The sequence below is a fragment of the Schistocerca americana genome, chromosome 8, assembly GCF_021461395.2.
Source record: "Schistocerca americana isolate TAMUIC-IGC-003095 chromosome 8, iqSchAmer2.1, whole genome shotgun sequence".
NCBI classification, from domain to species: Eukaryota; Metazoa; Arthropoda; class Insecta; order Orthoptera; family Acrididae; genus Schistocerca; species Schistocerca americana.
Genome location: NC_060126.1, coordinates 110,810,176 through 110,826,605, shown reverse-complemented (window position 1 = coordinate 110,826,605; position 16,430 = coordinate 110,810,176). Strand labels below are relative to the sequence as shown.

The 16,430-nt window shown below is 43.6% G+C and overlaps 1 protein-coding gene across 1 annotated transcript in view; it reads right to left on the bottom strand.

Moving 5' to 3' along the window:
- Positions 1 to 291: 291 nt before the first annotated feature.
- Positions 292 to 16,430, bottom strand: part of LOC124545349 (fatty acid-binding protein, brain-like) — a 31,122-nt gene continuing 14,983 nt past the window's right edge. The window contains exon 3 of the mRNA XM_047124251.1: positions 292 to 497. Within this exon, the coding sequence (XP_046980207.1) occupies positions 447 to 497 (51 nt within the window). The 3' untranslated portion in view covers positions 292 to 446. The remainder of the gene's footprint in view (positions 498 to 16,430) is intronic.

Below are 16,430 nucleotides of genomic sequence, written 5' to 3'. Positions count from 1 at the left end.
CTAAAACTATTTAAGCTATTGGAAATATGTGTTCGGCAAAAAACTTCATCTTTCTTGGTATATCTGATAATTTGTTTAGTAATTCATTAATCTGGGTATATTGATCAACTACATCTACAAGGTACTTCCTTTTTTCTCAGGATTCATCACTTCTCAGATTTTTAGGAATGTGTACTATGTGTTTCAGTTATATGTAAGGTACATTATAAGGGATAAATATCGCAATTAATTAGGAACAAATGCCTCTATGTCTTGAATCTGAGAAGACCGCAAAGTAATGAAATACAATAATTCAATTGGCTGGCATTTTATTAAAATTGTTTTACAATAACTTATGGTAGGTAACTTCTAAAACTGTCATTTTGAACTGTGCTGAATAGCTGCATCAACGATTGCACTGAATGTGGAGGTGAAGTATCACCACAATGGATCTTCCGATTACCAACTCATTTGGCCTTGAACGTCTTCTTTGCCACGACATCACCAAGAGTAATCGTCTGTAATCAATAAAAGTTATCATTTTCAGGCTGTAAAAATGTGATCAATGGATTATTGCCACCATACACTTTACGTAAGAATCAACAGACTGCAGTTCAGAAGAAAAAGTGCCACAAGTATAAAATTAAATACAGAGTAATCATAAGGAATGAGTGAAATGTCAAATTTTACAGAGAATATTCAATAGATTTCACTATTCTACCATCAAAATCACTTCCACATTATCTTCATTTTGTAATTTTGTATTTCCATATAAACGGTGTGAACTAATCCGTGGGAGACCTCTGGAGAATGGTTAGAGGATTTCATGATATACATATAGTAATTTTTTTTACTTTCTTAGATACAGACCCTTTTTTTCATTAGATGTTTGCTTCGTTTCTGTCTTTTTGTTTTAAAGTTACCATCTTTGTTCTAAAGGTGCATAATCTTTCTAGATTATGATTGTTTTCGCAGTAGTTAAGTCAAAGTCCTCTTATCTTTATCTTAGTTGTCATTGTACTAGTAAATAAACACATCCTTTTAGCATTTAGAACGCTGTCAGCAGTGGCTGCATACCCTACAGTTCTTATGGGACTATAGTGTGTTCTGAATATACTTCCCCCAATAGGCATCGAATTTCCGAGGGGGCCGCCACCGAACAAATAGCTGGAGAGCGACATGGTTTGCCGGAGTTTCAGTCATGGGCGAGATTTCTGCTCGACCGTATTCTTGTTGGACTAGAGTGCACTGCACGTGCAGCGCGGGGTAGCTGTGCGTTCTTAGGCGCCTTGCCACGGTTCGCGCGGCTCCCGCCGTCGGAGGTCCGAGTCGAAGCTCGGGTATAGGTGTGTGTGTTATCCTTTGCGTAAGTTAGATTAAGTAGTGTGTAAGGCTATGGACTGATGACCTCAGCAGTTTGGTCCCATAGGAACCTACCACGAATTTCCAATTTCCAATCAGAGCGTGCAGACATGCACCTAACGTATGGACTTACAAAGTGCAATACGTCTGCAACCTGACGTTTGTATTCTGAAAGATTTCATGAAAACATTAACCGAACAATAAGATATTTCAAAGAGTACATGAACGTCTTGTGCAGACAGTCTCTCCTGAGATTGAATCATTTCATTGTGGAAGACCAAACAACACCTGGTTTTGAGGATCGAGTTCTTCAACATATTGAGGACAATAATGGCAGCAGTGGCAGGAAAATAGCAGAAACTGAAAATGTGAGTCGTCTGACAGTGTGTAAAATATTAGGAGAGCAACTCCTCTATCCATACCACATCCTGAGAGTGCAACGTTTTACTGAAACGGATGTTCCGTCCATAAAAGCTTCTTCTACTATTTTATTAGGGATGTATGTCGAGGACCAACAATTTCTGTCTATGACACTATTCACTGGCGAAGCAATATTTAGCAGGAAGGGAGCAGAATAATTTCACAAAATTTATATATGATCACACGAGAAACCTTTTGCTGTTCTGGAAACAAACATCAGCAACAGTTTAGTATTAATGGATAGGCTGGCATACTTGGAAACAGATTAATTAGACCTTTCATTTTCTGTGGAATATGTATTAGAACATCATACAATGAAATTTATATGGAGCATTTACTGTTTTTCTGGGAGACGTTCCACTATTCTTACGTGTTTCATGCACTACACGGCAGAAGCTCATTTTGCTCTGCAAGCGATGACCGCTTCAAATAAGCTTTCACTAAATAAATGGATAAGTAGTGAGGCAGCAACATCTTGATTTGCTCGATCTCTTGATCTCCATCCATTGGATTTTTATTTTTTGGGGCATTTAAAGGACATAGTGCATTAAAGATCTACTGCGAGTATTGATATTCTTGGCCAGCGTGTTCAAGAAGCATTTCAACAGATACATCAGACAACTGGAATACTGGGGAGAGTAAGACAGTCCATGATGCGGCGCTTAGAAACTTGTACTAGACTTAATGGCAGACATTTTGAGCATTTCATTTAGCCACCAGAAGAGAACGTTTGGAATGAAAAATTAGCTGTAGGATCAAGCTGCAGATGTGAAAACAGAAAGACAGAAAGGAAGCAAACATGTGACAATAAAAAAGTGTCTCTAACTAACTAAAGTAAAGAATTGACCATATGTACATACAAACCTCTTTTTTTTTTAAATTAGCAGTAGTCTATACATTCCCCAGAGGTTTCAGACACATTATTCAACACCGACTGTATGTTAATAAGAAAAATTTCTCACCAGCTGATGAATTTAGTGAGCAAAACGGAACAGCTAGTGTCACAATTTTCAACAAATGTATGGTAAAAGTAAACGGAAAGACACGCGAGAGAAGTGGACAATCTTTCCATGGGTGAAGCTTTCACGTATTTCAGCTACGTTGTAAGTTTTTATGCTCACAGATATCCATTTCTGGTCCCTGTGATTTGTTATAAACAACTGCCGCTACAAACGGATTATCAACTGGTGGTTTTCCACGCCCAATGTCAATCTGAATAGAATCATTTTTGGTATTAGGCTCTTCATTGTAATATACTAAACCATTTAGATCACTGACGTTTGATCTTTCAGAGACCGTCTCCTGGGCAAATAAATACTAGATTCTGACGATGGCCTTTCCTATACTCCTTTTTATTTTGGTATCAGATAACTACCCGCGTCATTAAAACTGCTACACCAGAAGATGACGTGCTACAGACGCGAAATTTAACCAACAGTAAGAAGATGCTGTGATATGCAGATGATTAGCTTTTCAGAGCATTCACACAATGTTGGCGCCGGTGGCGACACCTACAACGTAATGACATGAGGAAAGTTTCCATACACAAACAGCAGTTGACCCGCGTTGCCTGGTGAAACGTTGTTGTGATGCCTCCTGTAAGGAGGAGAAATGCGTACCATCACCTTTCCGACTTTAAAGGTCGGATTGTAGCCTATCGCGATTGCGGTTTATCGTATCGCGACACTGCTGCTCGCGTAGGTCGAGATCCAATGACTGTTAGCAGAATATGGAATCGGTGGGTTCAGGAGGGTAATACGGAACGCCGTGCTGGATCCCAACGGCCTCGTATAACTAGCAGTCGAGGTGACAGTCATCTTATCCTCATGACTGTAACGGATCGTGAAGCCACGTCTCGATCCCTGAATCAATAGATGGGGACGTTTGCAAGACAACAACCATCTGCACGAAAAGTTCGACGACGTTTGCAGCAGCATGGACTATCAGCTCGGAGACCATCGCTGCGGTTACCCTTGACGCTGCGTCACAGACAGGAGCGCGTGCGATGGTGTACTCAACGACGAACCTGGGTGCACGAATGGCAAAACGTCATTTTTTCGGATGAATCCAGATTCTGTTTACAGCATCATGGTGGTCGCATCCATGTCTGATGACATCGTGGTGAACGCACATTGGAAGCGTGTATTCGTCATCGCCATACTGGCATATCAGCTGGCGTGATGGTATGGGGTGCCATTGGTTACACGTCTCTGTCACCTCTTGTTCGCATTGACGGCACTTTGAGCAGTGGTCGTTACATTTCAGATGTGTTACGACCCGGGGCTCTACCCTTCATTCGATCCCTGCGAAACCCTACATTTCTGCAGGATAATGCACAACCGTATGCTGCAGTTCCTGTACGGGCCTTTCTGAATACAGAAAAATATTCAACTGCTGCCCTGGCCAGCACATTCTCCAGATCTCTTACCAATTGAAAACGTGTGGTCAATTGTGGCTGAGCAACTGGCTCGTCACAATACGCCAGTCGCTACTCTTACTGAACTGTGGTATCGTGTTGAAGCTGCATGGGCAGCTGTACCTGTACACGCCATCAAAGCTCTGACTCAATGCTCAGGCTATCAAGGCCGTTACTACGGCCAGAGGTGGTTGTTCTGGGCACTGATTTCTCAGGATCTATGCACCCAAACTGCGTGAAAATGTAATCACATGTCAGGTCTAGTATGATATATTTGTCCAATGAATATCCGTTTATCATCTGCATTTCTTCTTGGTGTAGCAATTATAATGGCCAGTAGTGTATTTGGGGGGGGGGGGGGGGGGGGGGGGAGTGGGTGGTTGTGCGGCAGGCTTTTGTCTGTGCTACTCTTGTAAGTGAATGATTGCTTATTGAAAAAGGCAGGTATCATCAAGAGGCAGCGTTTTCCTGCACACAGACGTCGATGCGGCATAGCAGGTCTCTTGTGACCACAGGTTTACATTATCAACACTGACACCTCGAGCTCAAAATGATTAGCAACGCTGACAGCCTCCAACATGAAGCAAAAGAGCTCTGAACTACATTCCGTGCAAATAGGTATAGCAAGAAGAACATACTACAAGCTGTGGAAGCCCACGAAAGAGTCTGTACGTTCTCTTCACACTGTAGACATTTATGAACGTCAATCTGGATGCGACAGTGTACGTCTGAGAGACCGATTACCACTTTCGTATTGAACATGATTGCTATATGCAACTGAGGCAACATCACAAATCAACTACATGTTGCGAGGATTCCACCGTTTTGAAGGGTATTTATTCTTAAAGGTTTTACGTTTAATGGAACCCTGCAGATAGCAAAAGTTCGCTGCATTAAGCAATGCTGCAGAACAAGACGGCAGCAAGTAGGATGATGATTCTCACGGAGGCAGAGGTAGCGACTGGACCGCGTAGCACGGTGGTGAATCGCGAGAGTGGGGAGAGGAACGCGCCTCTTGAAAACAGTTGTTACTCGGCAGTAAATAAGAAAAGGAATCGCTACTGTTTTAGTGCGAAATGCCGATTTACATTATTAATGACTAAAGTCAGTCTTTGGCACAACTAGGAGAAGCCTATGGGTCATTACAGCTTCAGTAGAGTAATAACGCTGTGCAGTAAACCAGTAAATTCAGCTTACCAAAGACATGCGAGGGCTATATATTTGCGATGTAAGCAAGAAATTTTGGCTGTGTGGCAATCTCGCCATCCATAGATTAGATGTAATCATAGCCTGTTCACATGTGATAGATGTGATAGTCAGCTTTGCCATGCTCTAGCATTTTATTAACTTTTTGAGAGGAATCGTTTTATGATATTGAACTGTTACTATTAAACGGTGTTGCAAATAAACGCGTAATAGCATCCAAGGGCTTATTTCGTTCATTTGATTACGTACTGAATAGACAAGTTCTCCTTTCCATCATTCAAAACTTATCAAAACCTATTTTGCTGTGGATTGTGTTCTTGCACGTGTATCGTTGGGTGTACGAACTTCAGCATGAAAGATCCTTAAGGGTTATGTGAAGAAGAAAAGAATATTTGTAAATTTTAACGACATTCTGATTCCTGTTTTACTGAAAAGATGTGATGACCTCCATTAATTTGAATCTAGCTCTTACTCATTCATCTATTTATTTGTGTGAAAGGTAATGTATTGTCCAGAAAATTACTTGTCCATCTAACAAGGAAACCTCCCCATCGCACCCCCCTCAGATTTAGTTATAAGTCGGCACAGTGGATAGGCCTTGAAACACTGAACTCAGATCAATCGAGAAAACAGGAAGAAGTTGTGTGGAACTATGAAAAAAATAAGCAAAATATACAAACTGAGTAGTCCATGCGTAGCATATGCAACATCAAGGAAGACGTGAGGAGCGCAGTGGTCCCGTGGTTAGCGTGAGCAGCTGCGGAACAAAATGTCCTTGGTTCAAGTCTTCCATCGGGCGAAAAGTTTAATTTTTTATTTTTCGCAAAGTTATGATCTGTCCGTTCGTTCATTGACGTCTCTGTTCACTGAAATAAGTTTAGTGTCTGTGTTTTGCGACCGCACCGCAAAACCCTGCGATTAGTAGACGAAAGGACGGGCCTCTCCAATGGGAACCGAAAACATTTAATCGCAAGGTCTTACGATTCCTCCACAGGAAAACTCGTCTGATATATTCTATAAGACACTGGTGACGGCATGTGCGTCACATGACGGGAATATGTTGTCGACCCACCTAACCTGTACACTTGGTGAATGGGTAAAAAGATTCTTCTACCTTGCCCGATTTAGGTTTTCTTGTGGATGTGATAATCACTCCCAAAAAGTGATGAAAACATAAGAGTTTGTCACATAAACTGCAACAAATAACTGCAACAGTTTCACAGTCACACAGTTTTCACTGTGCTCTGTCAAAACATTTGTTTTTAACGTTTTCAAATTTTTCCGTGTGTAGACCGTCAAATCCTGCATATGTCCAAGCAAATCGTTGTCGACCCACCTAACTTGGACACTTGGCGAATGGGTAATAAGATTCTTCTACCTTGCCCGATTTAGGTTTTCTTGTGGATGTGATAATCACTCCCAAAAAGTGATGAAAACATAAGAGTTTGTCACATAAACTGCAACAAATGAATGCAACAGTTTCACAGTCACACAGTTTTCACTGTGCTCTGTCAAAACATATGTTTTTAACGTTTTCAAATTTTTCCGTGTGTAGACCGCCAAATCCTGCATATGTCCAAGCAAATCTGAACATGTCCTGGAATTTTGGAGAGCGAAGATGATTATGTGTAAGTGCCTGAACTTTCATAATTGTCTGAAAATAAAAAATTAAAATTTTCACTTGAGGGAAGACTTGAACCAAGGACCTTTCGTTCCGCAACTGCTCACACTAACCACGGGACCACTTTTTTTACTTTTTTTCTTTTTTCCTTTTTTTTGTTTTTTATTTTATTTTTTTTACCACTCGGCCACCTTTTTTTTACGCTCTATCCATTTTTTTAAATAAAGAAAGAAAATTACCTCTTCCACTTCAGGCGTTGGCCCCTATCACCCATACTACCCCCAAAAACCTATCTAGTCTAAAAACAAAAACAAAGCTAGTACCACCGCCACTTTCATCCTAAAGCTAACTAGGACGGCCGTTCGCCACCACTTCAGGTTCCGCCAACGAACAAAAATTAAATATGCCTCTGAACTTTGTATAAAAAAATAAAATAAAAGGAGAAAGGAAAGGGTATAATACTTTATTATATTTTATTTGTTGTTCATTTTGTTCTTATTTTGTTCTTGTGTATTTATTTAGATTCGAACGCAGGGCTCCTGCCCACTTTTTTAAATCTTTATATATATATATATATATATATATATATATATATATATATATATATATATATATATATATATATATATATATATCAATGTACGAACAGTCATAGTTAATCAAACCTGGAAAACTAAAACAGAATGAAGACGCCATAGAAGATATGAAACATAAATAACATGAAAAGAAAGCTACCACGTCGTAGTGAGGCTTCCCAGCGACTGCGCCCACTGATAAAGATTGTTCAATATATGCTCGTTTGCAGTTCGTTCTGACCTCATCTGCCACTGCCTGGAACATTCCAGCTGCACGGTGGGCTGTGAAAGGCACTCCATAGGTAGTTTGCGAAGCACTGTCGATATCTGGTATGCCCGGAAATAGCATGATGTCTTTCTTGCAAATAGAGCCAGAAGTCAAGGAAATTCTTGTGTCCGTCACGACAGAGGTAATGGACTGCATGTCCACGTATCCAGGTGACAGAGTTGGTTCGAGTCTTGGGGTAAAATGTCACATCCGGAAACAATAACGTGCGTGCAGATATATGCTCCGGCCTAACTCGTAAGAGATAAGCCAGCATCTGCCGCACTAGGTGCCAAACCGGTTCCGCGTCTCCACAGCTGAGGCGGTGCTCGTCAGAATCTACTGTATTACAACCCACATAATTGGGAGATTCTGCCATGTGAATATTGTAGAGACGTTCTTGCGTCACGAGCTTCCCATTAACGACTACGTACCATTGAGAAACAACATCGGAATCAAGCATGGCATCGTGTACAGTCTTCCACACCACGCGCCACCGTACGTCAGGATATTGTAGTTCGACCACATTTAGGGGGCGGCGTTGCAGCATGTCATGATATAAACGTCGAGTTGTGGCCATTTGTGGTGTCGTGAGCGCGACACTGCAATAACTTTGTTCTAAATAGAAACGTCCGATATAAAAGAGGGGCGCTGGGATGTCCTGTAGTGGCACCGGTGCTCTTAGTGAAGCAGGTCGTAGCGCCGTCAGAAGCAGACTCGTGAGGCTCGTAGGACAACGGCGCAGCAAACATAAATGTGAGCTAACATAGAGGGCAATGGCCCTATCATGGACGACAACTAGACCGAGACCACCTTTTTCCTTGGGGAGGGTAAGAGATACGTAACTGATCTTCAGTAACATACCAGCGGTGACGAAATATCGCAGCGCTGCCATAATGCTACGAGCCAAGGGCTTCGGAATGGGTAGCGTTTGGGCGACATGCGGTATGCGGGACACAAGGTATACATTGGCATAATACGCCCGCTGAACGATGTTGAGGGATCGCAAGCGCTGATTTGCAATTCCGGCCCTAATTTGGTTAAGAAGGCGTCGATAATTGAGCGTCGTCGCGCGTCGCATGTCGTTCATGAAATCTAAGCCCAAGCAGCGTACAGTATCACTGAAGCGTAAGGGGGCAATGTGTTCCTGCGGTAGCCCAATCCCGATGCTCAAGGCGACGGACTTGTCAACGTTGATTTGGCTACCAGAAGCTGTACCGTAGGTTGCAATCCAGTCCAAAGCCGCGACCATGTCGTCAGCTCCACGTATGACGATCATCAAATCATCCGCATATGCGGTGCAACGATAGATGGAGCCGCCGAACTGTATACCAGTGAGCCTGTCTCAGAGACCACACAACAAAGGTTCTAAGGCCTATGCAAATAACAATGTCGATAATGGACATCCCTGTCGTACTGATCGGCGGATCGGCATGGGTGCTGTCAGTCTTCCATTAACAAGAACTCGAGAAGTTGCACCATGTAGTAGGCGTGTCAACACTGTGATAAAGGGGTCGGGGTATTCCATGCGCCGTAGAACGGCCGTGAGGGAAGTGTGGCCCACACGGTCAAAAGCCTGGCTAAAGTCGATGGACGCGAGGGCTGCCGGCAAACGTCTCACCCGTGCAAGGGAGATGAGATCTCTGTAACGACATAACGCAGTTCTGATGTTGTTGGGTTCCCCCAATGACGTCTGATCGCCGGACAAGACGTGCAATAGTGTGCCGCGAATACGTTCTGATAGCAGCCTCGAAAAGATCTTGAAGTCGCTGTTCAATAACGTTAAGGGACGATAGTCGCGGACATGATTCCGTCCCTTCGGCTTATGGATGGGGACAATCAGACCTTCCAAGAATGGTGCAGGCAATGTTATACCCGGGGACATCAATTCCTGGCAAATTTCAATCAAACACGGTAGCAACAGTTGTTTAAAGGCTCGATAGAACTCTAATGGTAACCCATTGATTCCTGGTGATTTATGGGGAGCACCTTTACCAATGGCGTCGAGCACTTCCTCCTCTGTCACTTCTCCCAGTAAAGTCGGTACCATGTCTGGTGGAACTGTACCGTGGACATGTGCTGAAACGGTGTCTACCGTCGCCATATCAGGGAGCACTGCTGAATAAAGTTGAGCGTAATGCCCATAGAAGGCTTCTGCTATATCTGCTGGTTCTACCACATGTCGACCGTCGTCGGTTATCATGTCGGTTACCAGTGCCCTACGGCGCCTCCTGCGTTCTATGAGCACGTGGTGCATAGATGGCCTTTCTGATTGTATGATGTCTGGAGCACGCGACCGCATAACAGCGCCTTGTAAATGATGGCGTGCTAAGGAGACGAGCTGCGCTTTCGCGCGATCGACTGTGATCTGCCTGTCAGGTGAGGGCTCCATAGCAAGACATTCCCGTACGACGGTGTAATAAAAGTTTTCCGTGCTCCTCCTCCACGCCGCTGCTTCCCGGCCGTAAGCCATGAAGGCGAGTCTAAGAGCAGGCTTCGCACATTCAATCCACCAACTGAGGGTCGATCGGTAACGACCACGACGCCGTAAGGACGCGTTCCACTACTCTTCGACAGCACCTTTACATGCCGGCTCGTCCAGATGGGCGACGTTCAGTTTCCAGGGGGGCCTACTGCGCCACACACGTGCAGGTTGGAGGGCAATGGTGCAAATATAGGCTGTGTGGTCGGCGAATGCAGTTGGCCAGAGCTCTGCTCCTCTCGTCGCCGTCGAAAGGGTGCTTGTGACGTAAATCCTGTCCAACTGACTTGATGAATGGCTTGTATAATGGGTGTAACCAGGAGCTGGGCCATGGATGTGGCGCCACGTGTCAATCAGGTGGAGGTCACGCACTAGCATTTCCAATTCCGCACACGGGACGTGATGTGGCTGCTGATCAGATGGAGATAATGTACAATTAAAATCTCCTCCGATCACCATATCGTCTATGCGGCCCATAAATAGACGCGTAATATCTTCCGAAAAAAAGCGGGCCCGATCTCTCCGTCTCCCTGATCCTGAAGCGGCATATACACTGATGAGTCGTACACCGTTGACAGTTACGGCCATGGCTCTTGCACTCGGTAAGTACAGTACGTCCGTAGCCGCCAAACCGTCCCGTAGCAGAACAGCCACACCACAATCGGTAGAAGAGGCGTGGGAGATGTGGGCGGTATATCCGTAGAAGTCAGGGAAACTAGCGACACATACTTCCTGTAAGAGGGCCACGTCGATGTTCGCCGCATCAAGCATGCGTTGTAGCATTGTCAGTTTGTGTGGTGCCCTTATCGCGTTGATATTGATTGTGGCAAGGCGAAAGGTGTGCTGCCTAGCCTCTTCACCTAGGGTAGACGCCATGGCAATAAAAGCTAACCGCAAGAGATGCCGGACCCACCAAACCCGTTACAAATTATGAGTCATTCACGCTAGGAGTGGCATCCCCAATGCTGCCCCCTCCCCTGTCACCCGTGCCCTCTTCAGGAAGTTCCTCAACATCGTCCGACCACAGTGGGTGCAACACGATGCTGTGTAGCTGATCGGCACCTAAATCTCTCTCACGTACGTCGTCTTTGGTAGCTGTAGACGGAGCGCCATCCATCGACGCGACCTGCCGCGTTTGTGGTGCAAGAAGTAACTGGGCACTCGTAGTATGGGCAAGTGAACCGTCTACACCACTTAGATCCTCAGCAGGCGCAGCATCCATGCTGTCTGATGAGATGTCACCTTCTTGACCGGCCGTGTGTAGGAGGCAATCGTCTGAAGGGGTCCGCCGACGTCGCTTGCGTCGTCGAGGCGAACGTTGCTTTCGAACGTGGACATCCGTATCCGAATCTGGGAGGCAATCCAGCGTCGTATCACCTTCCGCTAGGAAAGCCGTGGTTGGGACAATGTTCGCGTCCACGTCCATCGCGTTCTGAATGTTATGTTGCGTCTGGAGTCCGTGGGACTGTTGCTGCTGTTGTTGCTGTGGAGGGGGCGACATATGGGTTGGCACCGAGGGTCCTTCCTCTTTTTCCCTTGGTACTTCTGGCGTCGATAGATGTGTCTGATCGCCCGTTTCGTCCTCAACTACGGTGCGCATCGTCGTCTGAGCGTACGTGAGGGGCAGGATTGTCGTCCCCGTCGGGGAAACGGAGTCTCCCACTGGTATCTGCGTAATTCTACGTTGTAAGCAGCTCGATCGAACATGGCTTTCCTGCCCACATCCGGAACAGGTACGCGGTTGACCGTCGTACATGATGATTGCACGACAGCCACCGATGTTCAAACAGGACGGCACATGTTTCTTGAGCTCAAGTTTTATTTGGCGCACACCATTGTAGACCTTATACGTCGAGAAAGTTTGCCACTTTTCTGCAACGTGGCTGGTAACATTGCCATATGGTCGGAAGGCGTCCTTGACAACTTCCTCTGGGACCTCGAAGGGGAGCTCAAAAACCCTTACAGTCCTTAGGCCCATGCCTGCATGATCCACCGTCACTGCACCGATATGCCAGTCAGAATGTTTGATTCGGAGAGAGTTCGAGTATTTAGAAACCACTGTCGCGCAGACCTCTGCACTGGTGATTTTAACATAAACCACGCTCGCCGTTATACAAAAATGTATTCCGACGACAGTCGCCGGATCTAAACGTAGATCGTCGCGTATGAACTGTTCTATTTCATAGGCTCGAGGACGCGCGTGATCTGGCTGGAAAGTAATTTTGATCGTATCGTGGCGCCATGTGTGTGCCATAGTCGCACTGAACTTGGAACAAATACAACTCGCGCCGCGAGAAGGTAAACACAAGCAAGCGCTCACGGTCGCGCACGGCGGGGCGCAGCGGACGTCCTCGCCCCACCGCAGCCGAAAGCAGACGAACCACTGGGCTCCTGTGCTCACGTTGTCCTTGATGTTGCATATCCTACGCATTGATTACTCAGTTTGTATATTTTGCTTATTTTTTTCATAGTTCCACACAACATCTTCCTGTTTTCTCGATTGATCTGTGTTCAGTGTTTCAAGGCCTGTCCACTGTGCCAACTTATAACTAAATCTGAGGGGGGTGCGATGGGGAGGTTCCCTTGTAAGTAGATACAAATTACAACCATTTTTGACACACATATTTACATTTCACGGCCTGTGAAAAGTAGTGGGTATAATATTTCACGGTATGAATAACTGCTATCCACATTCACCCTTTGGTACTTCAGTTTCACAGTTAAGCCTTTCTCTGCCCATGATTATTAACAGTCGGTACCCACGTTCGCATCCCTGTGGACCTGTGGGAGCTCCAGTTATTTGAGTCACCTCGTCCTTGGCGCATTCAATTTTAAGTGGAAGCATTCAGTCATTTCGGCATTGCTAAATCATTATTGTTGATTGCAGTGTGCTACCGCGTGACGTCACTGTAACTGTCGCCCCGATATTTACTTTTCATTGAGTGCCAATAAGTAGCATTTAGTTCAGTTTTTCATCCATGTTTATGAAGAGGCTTTTACTTAATACCGAACTTTGTGTCTAGATAAAAAAAAAAAGAAAAAAGTCGAAACACTCAGTTACGTGGGAAAGGGAGAAATCATATGACTGGATAAAGAGTGATGCACAAGAAAAACTTAATGCGATGTTCAGTATCTGCAGGGATGATTCATATTTTAAAACTATATCACTAATTAAATAAATTAATAACAGATGACAAATATTTCTTGTGAAGAAATATTTCCAGCAAGTGGCAGTACACGCTTATAAAGAAAGTGAATAAGTCAACATATAAGTTAAATAATTTTCTTATACGCTTTCTGTTCACGTCACCTCAGTATTTACTCAAAGAGAATTGTAGGTGATGGCTGCAAACCAGTGAGATGAATACACAGAGCTACAATAAATTGTAAAAAAAGTAATTGCTCGTGTGTTTAAACAAAAATTAATAATGTAGCATGGTTAATTAGCATTTTGAAACAATCCAAAAATACATATTTAATTGCACAAATACGAAAAGTTTTATACAGGTAAATACACAAATTTGGAAAAATTCTTCATTCTTTTAATAACACTTTCTATTCACCTTTTCTTAAGATGAGACAAGTTCTTAGTCTGTAAGAAACTTGAAAGACGTATTCATGTTTCGTGTGTAACAAAAATGGCTGAATACGTATGTAACTGAAATCGCTCAAACCCAGAGATTGAGTGAAATCATTTACGGACGCTGCAACTAAGACTACCCCAAAATATATCCAGAGTGAATAAATACTGCCTTTGTCAGAATAGTTCCAGGACGCTTACCAAGTAATGATCCTAGCTCCTATCGAACTAGTCCCACTGGCTATCTACAAACAGTTGCCTATGTTTCTGGAGGTCTTAGCAGCAACCAGGGAAATTTTCAACAACTACTCTTGAACGGTCATTTATCACAACCGGTTGGATCCCTATGATACCTTGACGAAGCTTTTCTTTCATTCGTCTTTTCACTCGCGGAAACAAGAAAAAATCGCAAGGCGAGAGGTCGTGCGAATATGGTGGATGGCAGTAACACAATGTCTGAATACTCGGTAACAGATAAAGCGGCATAGGGTGTTGCATTGCCATATAGTGGGAAACATTCCTGAAAATGCCACAAATCGAGACGATGACGTAGAATCGCTTGTCGCAAACGTTTCAAGACATCGGTGTTTAAAGTTTGGTTTACTGTTTGCCCTAGAGGAACATACGCATGGTGAACTGATCATTTACTATCAAAGAAGTCGATCAAAATTGTCTTTGCTCTCAAAGGCTGTCGTTTGACTTTTTTTTCGAGGCTGGTCATCCTGGACTCCGCCATTCAACACTTTGACGCTTCGTATGGGGATCGTACAAGTAGTACCAACTTTCATCCCCAACAATAATCTTTGACAGGAATGTGGGCTCACGTTTGGCTCTGTTCAATAGGTGAGCAGAAATTCTTCGTCTTTCCTCATTCTGTGCATCTATTAATGAGTGAGGGGTGAGTTTTGCATTAAGTTTCCGTTACCCTGAATCTTCGTGTAAAATCTTATAACTCACATCACGATTCAAATTGAGTTCTTCTGATATCGCACGGACATTTTCATGACGGTCTTGTTTCAGTGACTGCCTACACGCTCCACGTTTCCGTCGGTATGTGCTGTAGACGGGCGACCAGTTCTGGGATCGCCCTGCACTGAATCTCTTCCTTCACGAAACCGTTTCTGCCACTCGAAAACACGACATCCTGAAAGTGCCTCGCCTGCATATACTTGCTTAATCATTGACCATATTTCCCCGTGCTTAACCCAGAACGTAATGTTCACTCTTTGCTCACAATCAGCATCCATTGTGCCAGCGTAACTAATGCGACAAGAACCCAAACAGTGTGCTACTGACCAAAGCCCTGCCACCTAGTGAGTTTGCACGGAAACGTGGTCAATGTCATTTCAAGGACACACACATAGCAGGTAACATAAAAACAACATATGTTCACGTTTCTTGTAGTGACCATTTTCGCAGTAGGTGTATATAAATTGCAGTTATTTAAAAAAAAAGCCTTTTTTGGATGCTGCACATAGAAATTTTTATTTTTATTTATGCACCCAGACGCGTTTCGCCTTTTTTACAAGGCATCTTCAGTGGGTGTCCTGAAATATTACATGATTTGTCTACTTTTACTCATATGTTATGGTTTCACATCTGGGTTATGGGTTTAAAAACAGTTCCTTAACGTTTTTTTATGAAATCGAAAGTTACTTACAGGTAACTTCTAATTCATTGCATCCACGCAAACTCCTTTTTCTCATCTGGCAGCCAGGTGGACATCTTATAGTTCTCTTTCAGTTCACTGTTTACGTTACACATCATTGTAACTGCAATCTTTTTGATACAGAGTTTCATTTATTTTTCTAAGTGTTGCCAACATTCTCAGTTTTCTACATTCAGCTGTTTTGTGAATGTGTGTGTGTGTGTGTGTGTGTGTGTGTATGTGTGTGTGTGTGTGTGTGAGGGAGCAATGGAGATTTATTATTTTTTTTAATAAAATAAAAATTATTTATTTTATTTTTATTACTATTTTTATTCATTTATTATATAAATAAAGGAATATCAATGAATAAATGAATATAAATGTATACACACACACACACACATACACACACATACGATAAACATACAGTTTATAGTGGAATCCGAACCACGTGTTGCTTCTGGTGACTCAGAGGTGAAGGCTAAGTTAAAACGAAGACTGAAAGATCTGTGGTCCGACTGACATTCGATCCTAAGGTATCTCTGTTTCGATCGGTGCATGCGCTTTCCCGCTAAACCACCACGCCTGACATGCACGTAGGTAAGACATCTATAGGTTTTTGTGAGTGAGTGAGTTTGTGAGAATCAGAATATGTAGTATATATGGCCGTATTCTGCGTTGACACAGAAGCTTAAATTATACTGAAGCGCCAAAGAAACTGGAGTAGGCATGCCTATTCAAATACATAGACATGTGAACAGGCCGAACACGGCACTGCGATAGGCAACTCCTATATAATACTACAAGTGTCTGGCACAGTTGTTAGATCGGTTAGTGCTGCTACAATCGCAGATTATGAAGTTTTAAGGATGCAAG